Raw genomic sequence first — 22384 nt, 5'->3', positions numbered from 1 at the left:
TATTTATCTTTCACGTTTTTATAAAAAAAGAATGCATGAAGCTAGAATATAATGTTTTTTTGTTTGTTTGTTTGTTTACCAGCATTTACCTTGTTCCTTCTTTTGATGTTTTGTATGTTCAGATATTCATATAACAAAAATACAAATTAATATCTAAATATGGACATAGTATACTAAGTATGGAGTAGTATACTTAAAATTATGATGTAAAGTTCACTTAAAGAAAATTAACAAGTATATTTGCAGTATAAAACTACTAAACTAGTAGTTTACTGAGACTATACTACAAAGTGTACAAAAAATACTAAGTTCACATTTAGTATAGTTGAAGTACAAACTAAAAACATAGTTGTGTACTCAAAGTTTGCTACTGTTATACTTAAAGTATACTTACAAGTATAATCTAGAAAGTGGGCCAATTTAGTCCCAAGAAGTGTTGATATAGTACACTTACAAGTATACAACTAGAACACTGATTTTTGTATCATTTTTATTTACTTAAGTATACTCAGTAAAATAAACTTGAAGTATACTTCTTTTTGGTAAGGGAAAGGAAAATACATGGTTTCCCATGGTAAAACCACTATAACATACGTCAGCCTGTGGCCTATTACTTTATTAAATGCATGGATGTAGCATTCACTGTATTTGTTGGAAAAAATTATTAAACCGCATGGGATACATTGAGAGTTTGTGGGTTTGTGGGAGTGCATTTATAAATCTCTGATGAAAAGACATTTGAGGTTGATGTTCTTATGGATGTAACTTGGTTAAAAACCAGCACTAACACCTTTGACCTCCACTAATCCACAGTAAAGCAAACAAATGGAGCAAATGTAACACCCTTGTAAGGGTTCCTCACAGATGTTTCAAAGTGACATCACTGCAAGAGTGTAAAACAAAAGTGTAAAAGCAAGAAGTATGAAAGAACTTTGTGAAGCTCCCAGGGGTCTTCAAACTTAACTGGCATTGACTTTCATTGGCTTTCAGGTATTAATTCGCCAGAGTCACTGAACGAATCAGTCAACTAATCGTTTTGGTCATAATCTCCAGCACTAGTTCATAAATCTACTGAAAAGGAACAAGAGAGACTTGCATTGACGAATAATCACTGGTCTCCAACAATAGCATTACCTCCCATTTCGATTTTATCATAGACCACCTGGAGGATCCAAACAGCCATTGCTGCACTGGAGCAAAACATGCCAAGTGTCAGTATCAATTATTAATGTCCCACAAAAAAGAAACACAGCATTCCAGCTGAAGAGCTTCATCCCAGGCTTGACATGTGGTGTTGGGCGTATTTTCACTGCTCCAGGAAACTTTATACAGGAGAATGTCATTGTGTCAGATAGTGTCCCTTTGCAAACTGGGTAATGAAGAAGAACAGTGTGGCACAGCAGGTAAAGCATGTGCTCATTTTTTGATGATGTGAGTCCAGCTAATACAGTTCTTCCACTATATTCCCACAGTTACACCCTCCATTGACTGTCCTACAGTGTTCATTTTGGTAGCAAATTTTGATTATAAAATTAGTCATAGTCTTTTGACTAAAATGCCATTTAGTTTAGTCATATTTTAGTCATCTGAATTGTAGTTTTAGTTGACAAAATCTACAGTAATTTTACAAAACACTTTAACTTTAAAAGGCCAAGTGGACACTGTAAAGTTTCACTGTAAACCCAGCCATATTTAAATACTTGAGTTAATGCCCTGAATTACAGTTTTGTGTGTGAACAGAACTGAACTCACTCTCGAAACGGCAAAGATTGACACCGTGGTAACCATAGCAACAGTATGCCATCTTGCACATTTGGTATCCGCAATTTGTGTTGTCTGATAAGTAATATTACAGCAACCAAAACCTTTTTATGTTAGGTGTTGCCAGGTCTGCATGCAAAAGTAGCCAAATTACCATATCCCAAATATCTAAATATGCAATTCCCATACCTAAAGTTCATATTTTACAGACACTGTTATACAATTTGAAAACCAATATCGTTGTGATCATAAACACAACACAAAGTCTTTTCACCAGTGGCTTTCCTTCACAAACTGGAACATTTAGCATCTAACGCAGTTTTATCATTGGTAGAATATAACATATTTAGTACAAGCAAGTGTGTGTGTGTGTGTGTGTGTGTGTGCTTGTAGGGTTGCCATGTCCACTTATTATAATTGTGGCTTTTTAAGCATCTCTAAGTTTGATGTTTGGGCTCTGCTCTTGAAACAATACAAATTATGGAGTAAATAAGTAGGCATTATGGAGTAGGCACTATATTTTTGTATGCGTTTTACTTCCAAGATAACACGTTTGGATATGAGCTTATTATGGGCTTGTTTTTATTGTTTGTTTGTTTTTGTTTTTCAGGCAAGCTCTGGCAACACTAATGAGTCAAAAATGTACCCCTGTGATTTTCTGCATTGCACATATAGACAAAAAAAAACTCTTTAAAAACAGCATTAACAACCAATTATTCAAGTTGGTATGAAAAGTGCATAGAATTTCTTTAAATGCGGTTGTCAATTCCTGCATTGTTCGAGAGTCAGTGGTTGTAGAATGCAGTTTTCACTCCCTCGAGTTACTGAACTGTGTATACAACAGGACTAAGCACTAAAAGGTGAACTGACAACTGAATTTAGCTGCAATGTGTATGTGGCCATAATGTGTTTCTGAGAGAAAAACTGGGAGCTTGACTTTACCAGTGACTTACCATTGACTTTATTAGACTGACCGGTCTCTGCTGTCCTCCGATGAGCAGGTGTGGTTCAATTACGTCATAATTCTCCAGCGTGTCAGCTAAAAGAAGGAAAAACAAGTAAGTGAAATCTCCACAATAGCACAAACCAGTGATCTTTGTTCTAGACATTTCATCGACTGACGACATCACTAAAACACTGACTAAGCCTGCTGAGCATTACTATTTTAAAATCACTCACAGATAGTCTTTCTTCAACCCATGCTATTTATAAACCTTTTTTGCATTCGCAGCCTGCTGAGGTGACGGCATGAACACAACATTGCTAATCGATGCTTTTAAACATCAGGCTTGCCCTGACAACTATCTCCCTGGAAACTGCATTTATTTCAGGTTTAAATCAGACCTTTATAACAACCTAATGAAGCTCTTTGTTGTGGCCTCGTCTGTCCCTATATGCCATAACAGTGGTATCATATTATGTACACATCATACATTCATATCTGTACAGTGCAGCTTATCTCAAGCAGATAGCATGAAACCACACGCAGACTTTAAATTAAAATAGTTATTTTATGTTATATTAAAACTAAACTGCAATATTAATCATATGCATATAAACTGACATCACATTTGCAAAAAAATGCACCACCAATCTTTTAATTTCTCTCACACAATAGAGGTCTTTTTAAAATAGGTTTTATTACTGCAAATCTGCATTATGAACTATAATAAAACTGTATGTTTTGTATCCATTCAACATTCATTTACAATTGAATGACATACTGTAATTATATATATATATATATATATATATATATATATATACATATTTGTTTTAATGTATAGAGACAGAATAAAAATCCAAAAAAATCCAGAAAAAAAGCACATTATATAAAGGTTAGAATTGATTTGCATTTCAGTGAGTGAAACAAGTATTTGATACTTGGTGCAGAAACCCTTGTTGACAAGCACAGAGGTAAGAAGTTTTTTGTAGTCACCAGGTTCACACGCATCTCAGGATTGATTTTAATCCACTCCTCTTTACAGATCCTCTCTGAATCGTTAAGGTTTTTTGGCTGTCGTTTGGCAACTCAAAGTTTCAGCTTCCTCCACAGATTTTCTAATGGATTGAGGTCTGGAGACTGGCTAGGCAACTCCATGAACTTAATGCGCTTCTTCTTGAGCCACTCCAATGTCTCTTTGGCGGTATGGTTAGGGTCATTGTCGTGCTGGAAGACCCATCCATGACCCATCTTCAGTGTTTTGGCTGAGGGAAGGATGTTTTCGTCCAAGATTTTACAGTACATGGCCCAGTCAATTTGTCCCTCATGATGTTGAAGTCGTCCTGTACCCTTAGCAGAAAAACAACCCAAAACATAATGTTTCCTCCTCCGTTCTTGACTGTAGGGAGGGTGTTTTTGGGGTCATTCATTTCTCTCCCTCCAAACACGGCGAGTCGATTTAATGCCAAAGAGCTCAATGTTGGTCTCATCTGACCACAGCACTTTCTCCCAAGCCTTCTCTGAATCATTACATGTTCTTTGGCAAACTTTAAACAGGCCTGCACATGTGCCTTCTTGACCAGGGGGACCTTGTGGGCGCTGTAGGATGTCAGTCCATTGCGGTGTAGTGTGTTACCAATGTTTTGCTGGGTGGCTATGGTCCAAATGCCTTAAGATTATTAACTAGCTCCTCCCCTGTAGTTCTGGGCTGATCCCTCACCTTTCTCATGATCATCCTCAGCCCATGAGGCGAGATCTTGCACAGAGCTCCAGACCGAGGCAGATTGATGGTTATTTTGTTATTTCTTCCAATTCCGAATAATCGTACCAGCTGTGTCCTTCTCACCAAGCTTCTTGCTGATGGTCTTAGCCCATTCAAGCCTTGTGCAGATCTACAATCTTGTCTCTGACATCCTTTGACAGCTCTCTGGTTTTGTCCATGGTGGTGGGAGAGGTTGGAATAGAAGATATAGAGGGGAGACAACGTTCTTTCTGGTTTGTAGGTGTTGGTCAAATACTTATTTCACTCACTGAAATGCAAATCAATCTCTAACTTTTATTTTATTTTTTCTGGAATTTTTTCATTGATTTTCTGTCTCTGTCCATTAAAATAAACCTACTATAACAATTATGAATAAATAAACAATAAGGAAACATGACGCTTTAAGGGGTGAAAACTTTTGAACAGGATGAAAAGTCAACATTTTTCTTTGTTGAAATTTATTTTCTTTTTCTTCTTTTTACTGCCCATCAGAAGCAACAGAAGATACTTGCATCCCGAAAGATAAATTAAATACAATATACTGTGTCCTTCAAATTCAAAAAATCTAATTCCAGTCACTACTGGAAAGGGTTCAAATATGCAAAAGATGAATCTGCAGGAGCTGGAGCATTTTTCTGAAGAACAGTGCTCAGTTTAACTGTTTAGAACAAACAAGGGACCCATTAAAATCCATCACAGAACAAAAAACAGTCATGGATCATCCAGGTAACCACTCACAGTATTAAGAACCAGGGGTTCCCAAACTTTTGAATAGGGTTAATTTGTTTTAATTTAATAATTTCAGCAATTTTTTTTCTTGTGGACTAAATGTAAACATATTTTATTTAAAATATCTTAGAACTAAATAAAAAGAACATGCATTTTGAAAGACCGCTCTTATTTTGTTAAAATTATTTAAATTTTTACAGGAGTTCCCAAACATCCGCATGCCACTGTATGTCATATAATATTTAAATTATTATTATTATTTAGTTTAAATATATATATATATATAAAAATAATTCTATGTATGTTAGACTCAACAATAAGGATCAACAATAAGGAGAGTCACTCAGTCCCGTTCCTGCTCTTCCACATTTGTATTCATATGAATTTAAGTCAAAGAAACACAAAGTTTAGTGACTTCAGCTTTCACCAAACCACCCCAGTACACGGCTCAGGCTGTATATCTAACGGCTGATGTAGAATTAGCCATAATTTCCATGGCAATAAAACTGATCCTAAATAATCAAGACCAGAGCCTGACAGATCTGGCTCCTGAAAGAGGCCTAATCCCGGCACAACGGAGGTTTTGAGGTTAGTTTGGGTGACGGAACGGCCGGGTCTGTGCTGACATCACCTTTTTACGACCGCGGCCGATACACACATGGAATCGCCATCACGTTTGTAGCGGTTTCATTTCAATGGGCCTTTGAAGATGCCATACACCTCTATGAACGACAGATGAGGGTGAATAGATGATATTGTTAGCAGTGCTTTAATGTTCACTTGTAAACGGGGTAACAGAGGGAGAACTGGAGCCAAAAACAAGCAATATTTGTTCATTTTAGAAACTCTTGCTTGTGTGGTGGAGCCATTTAAGAGAGTCAGTAAATTATAAAGGAGTGAGGCTCCAGCGCTTATGCAATATAAAGCAGAGTGAGAAACTTTAGCTATTACACTCTTCACCCGCGCTGTTATTTATACATCTGCAGTCAAGTCAATAAAGCAAGCCTGCAGTTGAGAGCGTCGATGTTATATGTGTTTGTTCTTTATTGGCTGATCTTTTGTACTAGATTTATGAGAGAAAATGACTGAATAATAAAGGTATACCGTAAAACTTTGAAGAGGTTGCTCAGAAATCATGTGTCATCGCCAGATGCAAATCAAATCAATCCTTTTTTCAATATTTGAAGCGCTGTGGTAAACGTACACACTGGGTTTGTGTGAATAAGGGACAGTTTTCTGCTTTGATCTGTGAAACACCATCAGAAACTGTACAATCTCTCTATATAGATGCTCTAAAAGTCCACATTACTTAACTGGCTGAAACTGACATCATTTCTAAGGCAACTTCTAGAATGTTCCTTGAGCAATAATATCTTGGTCTTATAACCCTGGCTGGAAAAAAAAGCTTTAACCAGTCTAAACCGGTCTTAACTGGTTTCCCAATTTTCCCAGTCAGCTTGAAATATTGATGGTATTCAAAGAGATTTTGGACACATTTTAGACTGGAAAATTAAATAAATAAATAAATAAAATAACCATGAATTGCAATTATAATCATAAATATAATAAATTATGTATATATGTGTGTGTGTGTGTGTGTGTGTGTGTGTGTGTGCGTGCGTGTGTGTGTGTGTGTGCGTGCATGTGTGTGATTGTAAATTGCTCAATTGATTGTAAAGACATTTATTAGTTGAAGACCAGCTCAGCCAAGCTATACACTCTTAGATCCCTGAGTTATTTTTCAACACAAATGCTGGGTCGAGCCTTTTGGATCAGTTTTTTGGGGTATGTTTTCAGTGTTTGGGTAGCTTTTGTGTAACTCATCTCCTGGGTCAGACGTAATCCAGTGGTTGAGTTTTTGCGGGTTTTTGCGTCCTATTAGGAGACAGCAGGGGTTTCAGCCAGCGAATTGATGCATTTCTTGAATAAAATACAGGTTTGTGTACATTTTATTTGATCTATAAAATTGTAAGTGTGCTGTATAATGTTTAAAGCAACACACAGGGGCACGGTGTGAGTCACCTTGTTACATTGGTTTCTTCAAGTGATGGAAAGCCATTCATAGCATATTTCAGCTAAGAGTGAAACGCATGGCAGCAGTCCATTAGCAGTTCTCCACCGAACGTAATTCCAGCTCGGGCACGAGAACCAGGCTGTGACGCTGGAAACTGGATAACAGAGACTGGTCGATAACAAGTGAATTACCTCTAAATGTTTAATTTTTACTTATATAGGCAATAAGATAAAGGAAGTTATCATGCAAATCAGTGGTTTACAAAAGTTGAAGGATTTAAGTTAATCTGTAAACATAAATAGTAAAAAAAAAAGAAGCTAGTGTTACAGTAAAAATGAATAAACCTATTATACTGGGTTAAATAAACAACCCAGTTTGCTGGGTAAAATTAAACCAACGTGTGTTCTGTTCTATATTAACCCAGCCCTTGGGTTAAACATTACCCAAATTGGGTTGTTTTTAACCCGTGGTTTTAGAATGTAGCAGAGCAGTTTAAACTAGCCAAGACCATCTCAAAGAAGATTTCCCAGAATGCCTTAGTTGTTTAAAGTCAGCATCCATCAGATCTTGTGTTTCAGTCTCAAGATTTTTGAGCATTTTGTTGGTCGGAGAACTTCACGACGTCAAGATGCAACAAACAGCGTCTAATCTCCAGTGGGAGTCTGAAGTAAAGTTCACATGCAGCATCTTTGTCTGACATCTGGACCCGAGGGGATGTCAGGGAAAACATCTCCAAAACTTAATCAGTTTTGGCCCACAACCACTTCAATATAAAAACCACAAACCCTTTCTAATGCCTCGGCAGTACATCGCAAGCAAGCGCCCCCCACGCTCCTCCTGAACACCCACCGGCCTGTTTTCTGTCTTACACAAGCCCTCGATGTGACAGCCTGTGCAATATGAACCATTTCCTCACAGTCTTGGAGCACCAAATTTTTCATCCACCGCTGATAAAAGACCAGTTTTACTCTAAAGCAGACAGATCCTTCTTTTGTCTCTCTTCCTGCTGAAAAAACAACCATATGTTGAAATTTGGATGCTATGCTAGTTTGACCTAACTAAACCAGACAGACTACAGTACCTTACTTGACCTGCTTAACAATCTGTAAGAGCATGTCAGATTTTGTTATGATCTGACCTCTTGAGACCATAACATAAAAAAAAAATAGGTCTTGGGCCAATGTCGGATGGGGTCTCATTCATAAATGACAAGTACAGTATAAATGAAGGTCTTAGCTGGTCTTTCCAGGAAGGCTTCACTGTCCTCTACTACAGGAAGTTGTTATCCAGCATGCAACCTTACTATCCAGGTAAACACTAATGGTTGTCACCTGTGGCTCAGTGACAGCATCTCTCTGTGAGAAAACCACTGAGTACGTTCACATCCCGCTGCTGTACTGCATTTGATTAAATATGAAAAACACGGCCGCAGGCGACATGCTGATGACTCTCCACATGAACAAAGAGAAAAACAGAAGAAAGCCCAAACAGACGCTGTGTAGAAAACACGGGCCACGGTCCAGATAGAGAGTGAGAGGAAGATAGAGGAGAGAAAAACACGGTTTGCGCCTCAAGCGGCTTTAGAAAACTTGCTCAATGAGAGAATAAAGGTCCCAGCGCTACACTACAAACTATCCTTACATTGGAAACAAATGTGTGACAGAAGAAAACACAGGTTTTGAGGGGAAAGAGTAAAGCAGGGATTTCATCAGAATTCAAGTTAATCTGAGACAGATGATGAGGAATTCCCAATGACAGGCCCGCCTCCGTCTTTACCGGGACAAAACAGGAAATTGTCCGTCGGGTCGGTGAGTGCAGGCTGAATAATGAAATAATCCACTGATACAGATGAATGTAATCAGTGGTGCTGCTCACATCATGTTGGGATAAAGAAGGAAAATCTGCAGTGAAAACACACTGGGATTTACTGAAATACCCCCCAAGAGCCTTATGTTTCTTTGAAAGGGGTCATGTCAGTTTGAGGCTACAGATGTTACAAGTCAAAGAGACCTTGGTAAAGACAAACATGTTAAATATAGCCAATACGCTTCAAAAATACAACTTTTGAAAGAAATAGGGAATGGAAATATTTCCAAAAAGAGAAAAAGAGAGAAAGTTAAGAAGAAGCAATGACTGAACTGCCATAAATAAATCAATAACTAAACACACAAGCAAACACAAGTAATGCAGTCTGGCAGAAGAAGTGTTTGTCCATCCTGTTCCACAAAAGCTAACTTGTTAAAAATGAAGAAATGCGTAAACTAAATTCAAATTTATTAAAGTGAGAATTCAAATATTGTTAAATTATTTTTAGTGAAAATTCTCTTTGCTCCAACGTCACAAATATTTTGTGAAGCCAAAATTCAATGTTTGCCCTAGATAAGTTTTGCTTATCTAGTTAAAAAATACAGTTGCATTAACTTTTTTGCATTTCTGCTTTTTCATATTTAAATTAAAAATGCAATTCTGCATCCTGTTGGCCACCTTTATTCAAATTCATAAATTGAACTGGAGTTTAAAGTCATTGTCAATACAATTCAAATGGTGCAAAGGAGTATTCCCATTTCAATGCTCAGTATGAGGGATAAGAGTGATGCTGACTTTGCAGAAGAGCTCTATACATCACCTTTGAGCATCATTCTTATCTCATTCATGCTTATTTTGGCCGACCTCCAGTTCAAACAGCTCAGACGACACTAAACAAACACAAAAAAGGGCTCCGCTGGTGACATCAGGGTCTGTTGAAAGACTACAGGACTTGTGATTTCTGTTTGCAGAAAAGTAGTAGGTTACTCTTAACAGCCTATTTCAACTGAGAGAGAATCAAAAGAGTTTAGGAGGAGTAATAGAAGGTTTCTCCTCTTAAAGGGATAGTTCACCTAAAAATGATTTACTCACTCTCAAGCCATCCGAGGTGTATATGAACAACTTATTTCAGGCAAAAACAATAAGAGTTGTATTAAAAAATTTACTGACTCTTCCAAACTTTATAATGACAGTGAATGGTGGCAGAGATTTTGAAACCTCAAAAAGTGCATCAATCCATCATAAAAAGTGCTCCACATGGCTTTATAAAGGCCTTCTGAAGCAAAACGATGCATTTGTGTAAGAAAAATTTCTCTATTTCAAACTTTATCAACCATAATCTCTAGCTTCCACTAACTGTCATGCACTCGTTCATAAGACAGTGGTGTTCCAGCAGATGATGTAGGAAGTGGGCGCAGCGTAATTATATTTTGTAACATATTTTAACAAGTATACATTTGGGCATTTTTGTATATTTTGAAATATATTTAACCTATTTGAAAATATTTTTTGCTGTATGGTTGGAACTGACTGTAGGCCTCATCGATCTGAGTTTATTTAGTCATAATATAGCAGCATGAGGGACTTACAAGAAATGTTTAAAAAAGCTGGTTGTTTTTTTTTTTTTACACCAAATCATATGCATTTTCAGGACTTTTAAGGAATAATATATATTACTGGTCTTATTGTGCACAACTAGTGCACATCACTTCAAAGAAAAAATGTTTGCCTTCATAATCTTTCATCAACATAACTTTTCAAACTCCTTCAAGGCTCAGTTCTAGCACACAACATCCACTAAACACAATGTTAGGATTAAAATTAAAAACCAAATCAAGCCCTGTCCTATTGTTTCTAATTGAATATCTTGTTTTGCTCAGAAATGCGTCAGATTGCAGAAGTAAATAGGGTTGCAAATGTTTTATGTTGATCTTAAAACGTTCTTGATGTTATAGTAGAGATTCTTCAGAACCATGCATTTGCTACTGGCATCATCTGTTAACACCAAAAAAAGCTTTAAGATCTTTGAAGAACCAGGATGAAGGTGTTTTATAAAGAAAAAGTGCCTCCTAAGCCATCAAGACATAGAAAAGACTTTTTCTGTTCCAGCTGAAACCTTTATCATGATGAAACTTTAAAACTCCTGCATGCTCTTCAGCGCTTGAAAGTGCTGCACCATGCAAAAAACAAAGTGCTGATAGATCAGAAAGAACAGAGAATAGGGAGCTGATGCCTTCTTATGCTTTCCCTTTGCGCAGGACATGTCAACATCCCCGGGCAGGACGTGGTGAATGTGACGCCCCCTGCTGGGTGGTCAGTGTGACCTCTGTGCCCGCTGGCTGTTATACTGTGCATTTGTGTGTAATTTTAGCATATGCCAGCTGTTTCACATGTGTGCCATATGCTCATACAAGAAGCAGAGGAAGAGTTGGCCTCCACAGCCCCATTTAAAGTTCACAGTTGTGCATCCATATCACCATGGCGGATCCACAGCCGAATGTTTCTATACTCCGATCCTAAATGGACTTCCTGGGTACAAATGAAAATTCTCTCTTAATTTGCTCGCCCTCAATTTCTTCCCAAGCTGTATGAGTTTCTTTTGCTGAACACAATAGATGATCATTTGAACATGCAATGTCATTTACAACCTATATTACTTCTAATTTGGCGTGCAACAGGATATTCAACAAGCAAACTGAATATTAGAAAGTTAAAATTAAAATTGAGAACAAAATATGCTGGCTAACGGCCAATATAAAGACATCACACTATTTCCTTTAAAGTAACAAGTAAAAACACGTGCATATCAAATGCTGAAATTAAATGTACATTTATTTTACTTAAATATATATATTTTAAATTAGAAATAATTAGAAATTTTATAAATATAAAAAAAAATTGAAAATTAAATCTGTAAATCTCTCAGCGTGATTCTGACTCTGTAATCCCAGTATGGTGGAAATAAAGAAATTGCACTCAAAAATAAGAGAAGGTACAGCTAATTTTACACACGGTATACAGTGAATGTGACATGAATACAATGCAGTGACTGACTGGATATAGTGCAGCATAGCTTGAAATAATTTTTTTCAATTGTGTATTTCCAGTGACAGCTGAATACTCAAGTTTGCTTTTACTAGTAATAGAAAAGCAAGTGCTGTAATAATTGTTCTCTGAACGCTGTCAAAATACAAGTTGCTTTTCTGACATATCAGCCAAACAAACAAAATAGCAAAAAAAAAAAATGTATTAGTCTATGCCGATAATGGAAAAAATTGCCAAAATGTAAAAATTTTGGCCAATATATCGGCTTGGGAATATGTATCGGTTGATCACTAAACCTTGTACTTTTGGAAATCTACCGAATGTTGACCATATTTTTGCCTTTGAGAAGTATCTACACAAAGTAGAAGTTATCAGAGATTTTCTGGCATGAAGTCTGGTGGGCTTTCTGGATTTCTGAGAGCTCCAGAGCCACCTGTTATTGGCAAACTGATCTACCAGCATTTGCTCTTTGAGAGGATCCAGAGCCATGCAGAGAAACTCACATGACCTTTAGACAAGGCCAGGTCACATGGTCAGCTCTGCTGCCCAAACACATCATGACATCATCTCTACAGAATCAACACAATCCATTGCTCCTTAAAAACAAATACAGAGCCCGCATGTCAAGCACTGATGTCTGTTGCTTTTCTCTGATTTCAATAGTAAGGCTGAGAAAAATAATTTCAATCTTTTCATACTCAATTTTAAGCAATCCCTCCATGAAAAAGACATCACCGTTTTTGTTCCAGTGTTTCCTTTCCATGCCTAAAAAAGGATGGTTCACACAAAATATTGTTCTATGCAGACTCACTCCAACAAAATCACCCTAATCATTCAAGAATTAATTATTTTCAAATTAAAGTTATCTATTTAGTTGTGAAAATACCTGTATTCTTTGATATTGCAGAAAATAAAAATACTGCAATGTTTTTTTCACCCAACATCGTGAAGCCCTAAAAGACTGCAGATTTAACATGCATATATTTCCTGCTTTAAGGAGTGCTCTAGCATATTATCTTAAAACAAATGGACTAAAAGCCAGAAAATGTGATATCAGGGGTCTGTAGTGCATTACTACGTCCCTGCTGTGCAACTGTGCTACTAAAGATGTTCAAGACCGCACATGACGGATTGGTCATGCACTGGATTAAGCTCACTCTCAGTCCGTGATCACCAGCACTGGCTCCATGGTCACACCTGTGTACGTCCTGAGCTTCACTCATGCATAAAGACCCCCTGAGACCACCTAAACTGAGAGCAACAGACCTCAGCATCACAGGATCCAATGATCCGTGATTCCAGACACAACTTCACGGACGGCTCAAGGAAGCCAGGGGAAATCAGCCATGCCGAAACCTCAGTTTAGGTATGTGATGTGGCGATGAGACTGATCTCCTTCAAAATGGGGCAGACGTCGTATGAGGGCGTTTAATCCCAGAGAGGGTCCCTAATGAAGGGTGAACATGCACAAACTACATGATTCATCACATCACAGGCCTTGATTCTCCACATCAAGGGCACCACAACTACATCTTGAAAAATCTGGGATGAAACGCAATTATTTCCATCAGATGCCACAAAATGTTTATTGCAGCACTAACAGTTGTTCAGTTTAAATCACAGTAGAGCATATGAAGGAGCCAAATGAACACTTATAGACTACTAAATGTCAGTGTGATCTGAAGAGTCTTCATACCTTTAAGGAAGTCATTTAATGATGTGTTAATGGCGCTGTAAAAAGGGGATCAATGCAGGGTTCAGGGACTCATGGAAAAGGTCAGTCAAAAAAAGGAGTCAAACTTTTGAATTTAGTGAATTTGACGCTGTGTTCCATTCTGTTTTAAATGTGTAATAATAATAGTAATAAGATTTATTATTATTATTATTATTGTTGTTGTTGTTTTATTCCATAGACAATGGGAAATAAAAATCAACAAATTTTTTTACCTTGCCTCTGAAATCATAAGATAATGAAGACAAATAATTGTTAGCATTAATTAATTATATAGTAGTATTTTATTTATATAGTTGTGCTATACAATTATTTAATTATACATAGGCCTATATATATATATATATATATATATATATATATATATATATATATATATATATATCATGTTTTTACTTAATAATCATAATAAAATATGATTATTATATAATACATTATACTTACAGAAAGACACTGACTGTTTTATTCTGTTTTCTAAAGACTTGAATATATATATATATATATATATATATATATATATATATATATATATATATATATATATATATATATATATATATATATACACACACACACAAGAAGAAGAAGAATTAAAAGAGATCAAAGTAAAATGTTTTTTTTTTATATATATTACATTTTTGCGCTGATGATTAAAAAAATGCATTAAAAAGGAAATAAATAATATCATGCTGATTTCATGCTGACTCTCCATTTACAAGTGGAAAAAAATGACTTTTGCTTCTCAGAAATGTGAATTCGTAATGTTTCTTTGAAACACATTGAATATTTATAATTAAAACCAAGAGCCAGTTCAAAAATATTCATAATTACTTCATGAAAGATCCCACAGAAATGTCACTGATGCTCAAACTGACTTTTAGGACAGAGGCAGAAAAAAACAAAAGCAACAAGTTAAATTCTCATCCACTTTCTCCACAAATAAAGTATTTTTTTTCAATCAATAATATATAAGCCATTCAACACAGACCTACTTTAGTAATGATATGCTTCTGAAGAAGCCACAAATCAACAAGATTTCAATTTCTACAAAAAAAAATTCTACAAAAAAAAAAAAATATTACCAAATTATAGGACCTCGGCAGCCACTGCTCTGCCCTAAAATACAAGCCCACAATGAATATATTACAATATTTTGCTATTTCATCCATTTTTTATTAATTCATACAAGTTAATGGCATTCCTGTAGCTCAATCATGGCACTAGCAATGACAAGGTCATGGGTTTGATTCCCAGCTAATGCATGAACTGATTAAATGCAAAACTTGAATGCAAATGCAAAAAAAAAAGTCAGTTTGGATAAAAGTGCTTGAATAGTACATTCTCTCAATATGCAAACAGTTGTATACTTTTGTCTTTTTCTCCACATTTCTTCAAAATTCCAAATAATTCAAACTTTAAATTAAGAAGTGAGCATTTATGTTTATTCATTTAGCAGATGAAAGTCTTTACATTCCCTGTGAAGAAAATGAATGAGAAAATCAGGGCTGTTGAAGAGGTGGGCTGCCACTGTTGAGCTTTATTGAGAACATAATCGCCTCTGTCCTTCATATTTAGAGGGTGAAAGGTTCTGGATGGGGTCAGTTGAGTTTAAACTCTCTCTCTCGCTCTCATGCATGCAGACGTCTTCTGTAGTGTTTAACCTACATGTGTGCAGCTGTCTGTCACTGCACAGGATCTGTCTCTCTCTTGTCCTCTCCGTCTGTCTTTCATCAACCCCCTACACCTTCAACAATCTGTTTTTCCAGGGTGTCTCTTGCTTTCTCTCTCTCAACAGTCCAGTGGCGTATGAACAGCTGCCGCTTCGCCTGAAACTTTTTCTGTCCGTCATGCATTCACCAGCAGATACTCAATCCTATTCAGCTGTTTTCAGCTTTGCTGATATATTGCTGGCAGTGTGGATGAGCGCGTTCTGTACACTAAAACTGTCATGTGGAAACATGAGGGGACAGAATGAATATTAAACTCTACATGGAATGCATTCAGAATTCATTTTGCCATTGTATTGCGACTGAAAAACATGATTAAACAAAGTGGATGTTCCATGTATCAAATCAGAACTTTACTTGAATGGAAAGTGGATGTCTCACATCAGAATGGAACCAAAATGTAAAGAAAGTTTGACAAAACATTGTCTAAACAGCCATTTACAGCTTTTTATTATTCAGCCAATACCTACAAATTCTTAAAATGCCAAAAATAATCCAAATCTCAACCACTAAATGACATAGAAGCATTGAATTGCTTACTAGCCTCTCTGCTCTCTAGATATCTTCATCTACATCGGCTAATGAAATAAACAAACAACACATTGTCTGACAATGAATAGTATTCAATAATGAATCAAATATGCAAAAAGGAAGCAAATAGGGTCAGTCAAGATTTCCTGTTAACTTTAATGATGTGAAATAACAGATGCTTCTGAACGGCATCTCCACGACCCTCATGCATTTAACAACTGATCGTACCCATAAACCGAACAATCTCTGCAGACGCCTGCTCATAAAACCATGCCATTAAGGATTTCCAGTAATTTTCAGCCTCCTTTATGCAGGACCACATGCTGGACTCTGAAAACATCCGCGCGGATGCATTCAGCCCTCGTCAGACCGCAGGGAGGCACCTGTTCTGATAAACTCTCTCATTAGCCTTTAACAATGGCAGCCAGGTAACCACTTCCTGTCACAGACACGCCGTGTTTCGCAACAGGGGGGAATTGTGGGAAGATGAGTTGCTGTGTTTTTTCTCCAGAGCAAAGAATGCATGAAAATCTTAAAGCTACAGTTCACCCAAAATGCATTTTCTTTCTTCTCTGGAACTTTTGTCGTCCATGCATTGAATGTGTATGTCAAAAAAAGCAGCACAGAAGTAGTTTATTCAACTCGTGAACAATGTTTCAGGACTTCTGAAGTTTTGCGCTACTGGTTTTCACATGTCATTACATACACTATCATTACGAAGTTTTAAGATTTTTCAATGTTTTTGAAACTTATGTTCACCAAGGCTGCATTGATTTAATCAAAGATACATAAAAAATGGCAAAAATTTTAAATAATATTGCAATTTAAAAATGACTGTTTCCTATTTGAAAATATGTTTAAATCTAATTTATTCTTGTGACGCAAAGCTGAATTTTTCAGCATCATTACTCCAGTCTTCAGAGTCACATGATCCTTAAGAAATCATTATAATATGCAGATTTCCTGCTTAAGAAACATTTCTGATTAATATCAGTTTTGAAAACCATGATTTTCATAAATCTTTGATGAGCATTTATTTAAAAGATAAATCTTTTTACTGTCAATTTTGATCAATTTAATGCATAAACGTATTCATTTCTTAAACTTTTTAATGATAGTATTTGTAATACGGACTACTTCTAGAATATTCTAACATTTGGATATTTTGCTAAACATCTGCTTTTGTGTTCCACAGCAGAAAGCAAACCAGGCACATTTGTAATGACATGAGGGTGAGTAAATAAGGAGAGTTTTCATCTTCTGTTGAACTTTAACTTCAAACAGGCCACACGCTCACAGAAGTGGGAATGAACTCTCTGGTTTTCCCATACGCTGCATCTGGAGGGAAGGGAACGGGAGCGTTTGTAGCAGACTCAGGGACAGTGTTCACACGCAGTAGTCGACATCCTCTCTCTAACACATGTTGGGGATCGGCGCTGCTTTGATCGTGTGTCTCTGTAACCTTGTAGTCACATCAACTGGTTTCTGGTTTACACCCCGCAGTGACAGGCTCATTTTTTCCTCATGTCTTCCTCTCTGTTCTTTCTCTTGACTTTCTCTCATTTTTCTGGGTTCATCTTCCCTTCCTTGCCTATGTCTCCCTTTAATGACTCACACATGACTACGAGACTCTTCTTTTTAACACATAAAACAAAAACAGAATCATTCTGGAGATCAACAATGACTGATATAAATCGATTTTAGCGGTTCTTGAGAAAGTAACTTTTTACATCTCATCTCAAAAATATATTTTTACATTATGATGTAAACGTAAAAAGTTATGCAAAAAGAGTTTTGTTTGGTATAACTGTTAAGGAACCAGAATTATTAAAGGCTAGTTCACCCAACAATGGAAATGTGCTGTAAATGTAGTCACTCTCAGGCCATCTATGTAGAGTTTGTTTCTTCATCAGATTTGGAGAAACGTAGCATAGCATTACTTGCTTACCAATGGATGCAATGGATTACTTGTGAATTATTGTGATGTTTTTATCAGCTGTTTTGACTCTCATTCTGACGGCACCCATTCACTGCCGAGGATCCATATCCATTGGAGAGCAAGTGATGTGATGCTACATTTATCCAATGTTAATAAATTATACTGTAAATGACGATGGTTACATAATGCTCCACATCTCGTATTTGTGGCTGATCAAGTATCATGTCGCTGTAAACGCTGTTTCATTTATCAAATCCGCCCGAGTTGCATGCAGCAGGTTTGTTTCATTAGCGCTTGCATCATATAAATCATAGTGACTGCGTTCACCAGACCACTGGGTCTCATTTCATATCAGTAACCAGCTCTATGATGAATGAGTCTTCTATTAATGATCATCTACATGCAATAAACTCAGCAGAGCACACACTAACATAATCATCACTCGCTCACACAAATACATTTAGCATCAGGAGGCAAAGAGAGACTGATTATTTTTTCTGTATTAATTAAGAGCACTTTACCAATGCTGATGTGTTCAGAGACACAAACACACACACACAGAGAGAGAGAGAGAGAGAGAGAGAGAGAGAGAGAGAGAGAGAGAGAGAGAGTAAAACCTCAGTTGTTCAGGTGTAGTCTTACACTGAACTGATACAAACTCTATGTGGGTGAATGACGCAAAAACGAACCCAGATCATATCTTATGCCCAAATTTTAAGAAAAAAACAAAAACGTTTTTTTGCAGGAATTTTACATTATGGTATTATTTTTATGTGAATTAAACATATTTACCCCAACAACTCTCATTTTTCTAATGCATCTGGGCATGGCGAGATGTATAAATTCTCTACAATTTAAAAAACTGCATATACCATTATTGAAATCAGAGTACAAAAACATAACGAGAATGTAGGAGGAAAATTTACAATTAAAAAAAAAATTATGCAGACAATGCAATAGGCTAAATAGGTGTGCAAAATACCTAATTTACCTGTGCAATCAAAACATTTGGATTTAAGTGTCAGAACATATAGAAACCCTGATTTAAATAAACAACTGTGCAGTTTTACTATTGCTTGCCCATGATGCTCCAAAAAGCTGTTTGTCTAAGTAGGCAGCGTACTAGGTTTTGAGACGCAGCCGCACAGTCGTGTGAAAGTTGTAAGTGCACAAAGCAATTCTAGTAAAATGCGTCTTACCGGCTGCAAAGAGCCCCCCGGCGCAGCAGACAGTCAGCACGGACACAACATGCGCGCAGACCGCGGGCAGGAGCGCACGTCTCGAGCTGTACCGGGTGGACATGGTGCCCGACCGGAGATCCACACGGACGATCCACGCGGATCACGGCTGCGCGATCATAATATAGAGCACGGCAGACGGACAGCAGCTGAGGACTTCCGACACTTCCTGAAATGTGAGAGACTCTCAGAGCTTTTGGACGCGGGCGCCACACATCAACTCTCCATGAGCGCACGAGCCATTTGAACTCAAGCAACGGTTAGCGCGCGCCGCTGACCAGACCAGACACGGCTAATAACAACAGCTAATAACAACGTCCATTAACATTCGCTATCAAACAGTATGGTTTAGCAGACAGTCCTTGCCAGGTTTACAAGGTTAATTTGAAGAAAAAATAAAAGTATGCAGTGCATGCTGTGATATATATGTAGGTCATATGCACACAGTTTATTTTTTATTTTTTCCAAATTTCCAGAATATATATACCTCTGGTGAGATTTATAAACTTTAAATATTTTATGGAAAATGTAACTTTTCAGCTTTATGCTATCTTAACCCATGATAAGATGCAAGACTAGAGATAAGAGTATAATATAATATAATAAAATATATACATTTACATCAGAAAATCATTGATTCAAATGATTCCAATTAATGTTTTGTCATTTTTGGTGGCATTTTTTCCACATAGCCGTGATTACTTGTTTTAAGTCTCATAGCTGACCTCTTGTGACCTCTCATGATATCAATAAAGAAGTAAATTAATAATGCAAATGGTCTACCCTGTTTAAGCCACAATTAGAGTTGAGTCTTTATGTGCAGCGCATGCTGGTCCGAAACTACTGCACTGTGAATCTGCCCTGATTTACTGCAGCACGAGCAATAGTGCTGGAGTGAAATCACCACATCCATGATGAACCTGTGCATCACTCAAAAGCTGAAACCCATAAAGAACACACAAAAGGAGATATCTGAGCACAATCACAACATGATTGAAAACTCATTTCGAAAGAGCAATATACTGTGATTTCATCATTCTCAAGAATTTAAAAGCATTTCTTCATAGTAAAAAAACATGAAAAATATCACTCATATACATACATATATTATACCAGTGTTATTTTAGAATAATTAAAATTTTATCAAAGATATATATCAGAGATATTTTACTCATAAGAGTTTGTAGGGGTGCCAATAATTTTGGCAGATTTTTTCCATTGTTTTACTTCAATGAAAGGAAATTTTATGAATTATTTGAATGAAAGTTCAAAAAGATAAACAATGCAGATTTATTTTCACAGCCGTCTGTTCTTCATTTTGACCAAGATTGCCAATATTAGGAGGGCACTATATACATGAAAAATATTATTATATTATTAAATAATATTATATTTTTCATATTATTTTACAAAAAAAATATGTTAATAAAATAATATGAAAACTAGTACGTAAATTAAATACCTAAATAAAAAACATACATGAATTAGATTAACTAAAATATGTTTTTGTTTTGTTTTTCACATTTTTATTTGATTTTATTTAAATGTCATTTTTAAATGCTTAATAAAAAAAATAGTTAACAGCAAAAAATGTACAAAGCATTGTTTTAAATAATGCAGTGAGTGATAGATTTTTACAAACCAATCATGATAACGGGGTTAAAAACAACCCACTAAAGCATCGCATAAATAATACAAATAACATAAAGTAACTCCATTTCCAAGCTCCTGTGATAAAGCAGGGTTAGTTTTCATCATATACATGTCCTTTAAACCTCACTGCATGCTTTCACTTGTGCTGTCCATTACTGCAGTGGGAAAAAAACAAGAAATGCTTTATGATCAATTAGCTGTGGTGTCTCCATTTCACTTGATGAAGTTATCCTTCAGTTCTGCTATCAAAGAAGGTGTCTGGTTCATATATCTCCAGGTACGGACCCGTCTTTACCCCCTCAGCAGGGGTGATCGGGTCCAAACTATCAGAACAGACTCTCCAGTCCCAGACACCAGGGTTTCCAGTTACACGAATGCCTTTGAGAGATCCTATTCCTCATTCAGCATGTCACTTTTAAAAGTTTGTAAAAACCCTTTTGTATCTAAGGAACCACAATAATTCTCAGAGAAAGAGGCGGTTTGTGGGTTTATGCGGTTCGCTCTGATTCTAGGTCAGTATTTTCATGTAGTAATCAACATCCCACTATGATTCATCACGGCTCTTCATCCGAGGCCAGAAGAAGTTTCTCAAGAGCAGTATTCATCCATCCATCCAGCCGAAATGCATTCGATTTCCTGTTATTTAGGACCGTGCTTTTAGGATTTTGTCATTTTTATTAGCATCAAACTCAGAGCCCAGAATACTGAGAATAGCCTCTTGCAAAAACACATCAATCTATTCGTCATGACAGGAACAGACACTAAATGTGTATGGCCTAGAAGACAAAATCTACTGAGACCTGTGCTAAAGGTTTAGAAGAGAAATAAGAAGGTATAAAACAGGGTTTTTTGAAGCACAAAGTTGAATTGTCAACACTGACATGTAAAAGAGTCTCGGGGGCGTTTTGAGCAGGAAATGTTCAAGTGTAATGTCTGCTCTGTTTTCTGTAGCCATACGTCAGATGGATGTCTCTGTCTTGTGCAGGAACCAGGGTTATTACAGTTAATTAAAACTACAACCATAAGAAAGAAAGAAACTTTTGTTATTTGAATTAAAAAAACTTAATAAACCAATATATATATTTATATTGTATATTTTATTTCAGCTAGTTACCAATGCAACATTTCTCATTTGTATTTGGTTTGATGTACTTGATGTACTAAAAACACTCAAATTGAAATAAAAAAGTAATATTAAAATAAATGTAAAAATAAAATGTAAAAAAAAAAAAATAAACAAACAAAACTTTAACTAAAACTAAAATAAAAATAGAATTAAAATTCACAATAAAAACTCATTCAAAATAGTATAGTAAAATCTATAAAATAATATGATCTGATGTGATGAACGTTTGCTTTTTAAGATGGGCATGTCAAGTTAAAAAGGGTTTCCCAAAATGTGGGGATTTTTGAGTTTATGAAAAGACAATAATTATTAAATTGTTTATACATTTTTAAAGTAATGAAACATAATAAATAATAAAAAATATAAACAAATGCTAAA

At 36.2% G+C, this 22384-nt stretch overlaps 1 protein-coding gene across 2 annotated transcripts in view; it reads right to left on the bottom strand.

Annotated features, from left to right (window-relative positions):
- LOC113055846 (disintegrin and metalloproteinase domain-containing protein 12-like) overlaps nt 1–19469 on the bottom strand; it is a 77989-nt gene extending 58520 nt beyond the window's left edge. For both annotated transcript variants that reach the window (XR_003277585.1, XM_026222213.1), the window contains exons 1-2: nt 19189–19469; nt 2715–2800 (exon numbers count right to left, since the gene is read on the bottom strand). Coding sequence is in view for 1 of the 2 variants with exons in the window: in XM_026222213.1 (XP_026077998.1) it covers nt 2715–2800; nt 19189–19291 (189 nt within the window). In the remaining variant the exon portion in view is untranslated. The remainder of the gene's footprint in view (nt 1–2714; nt 2801–19188) is intronic.
- Between the last annotated feature and the right edge of the window lie 2915 nt (nt 19470–22384).

The sequence above is a fragment of the Carassius auratus genome, chromosome 37, assembly GCF_003368295.1.
Source record: "Carassius auratus strain Wakin chromosome 37, ASM336829v1, whole genome shotgun sequence".
In the NCBI taxonomy this organism is placed as follows: Eukaryota; Metazoa; Chordata; class Actinopteri; order Cypriniformes; family Cyprinidae; genus Carassius; species Carassius auratus.
This window is presented reverse-complemented; position numbering and strand designations above follow the sequence as displayed.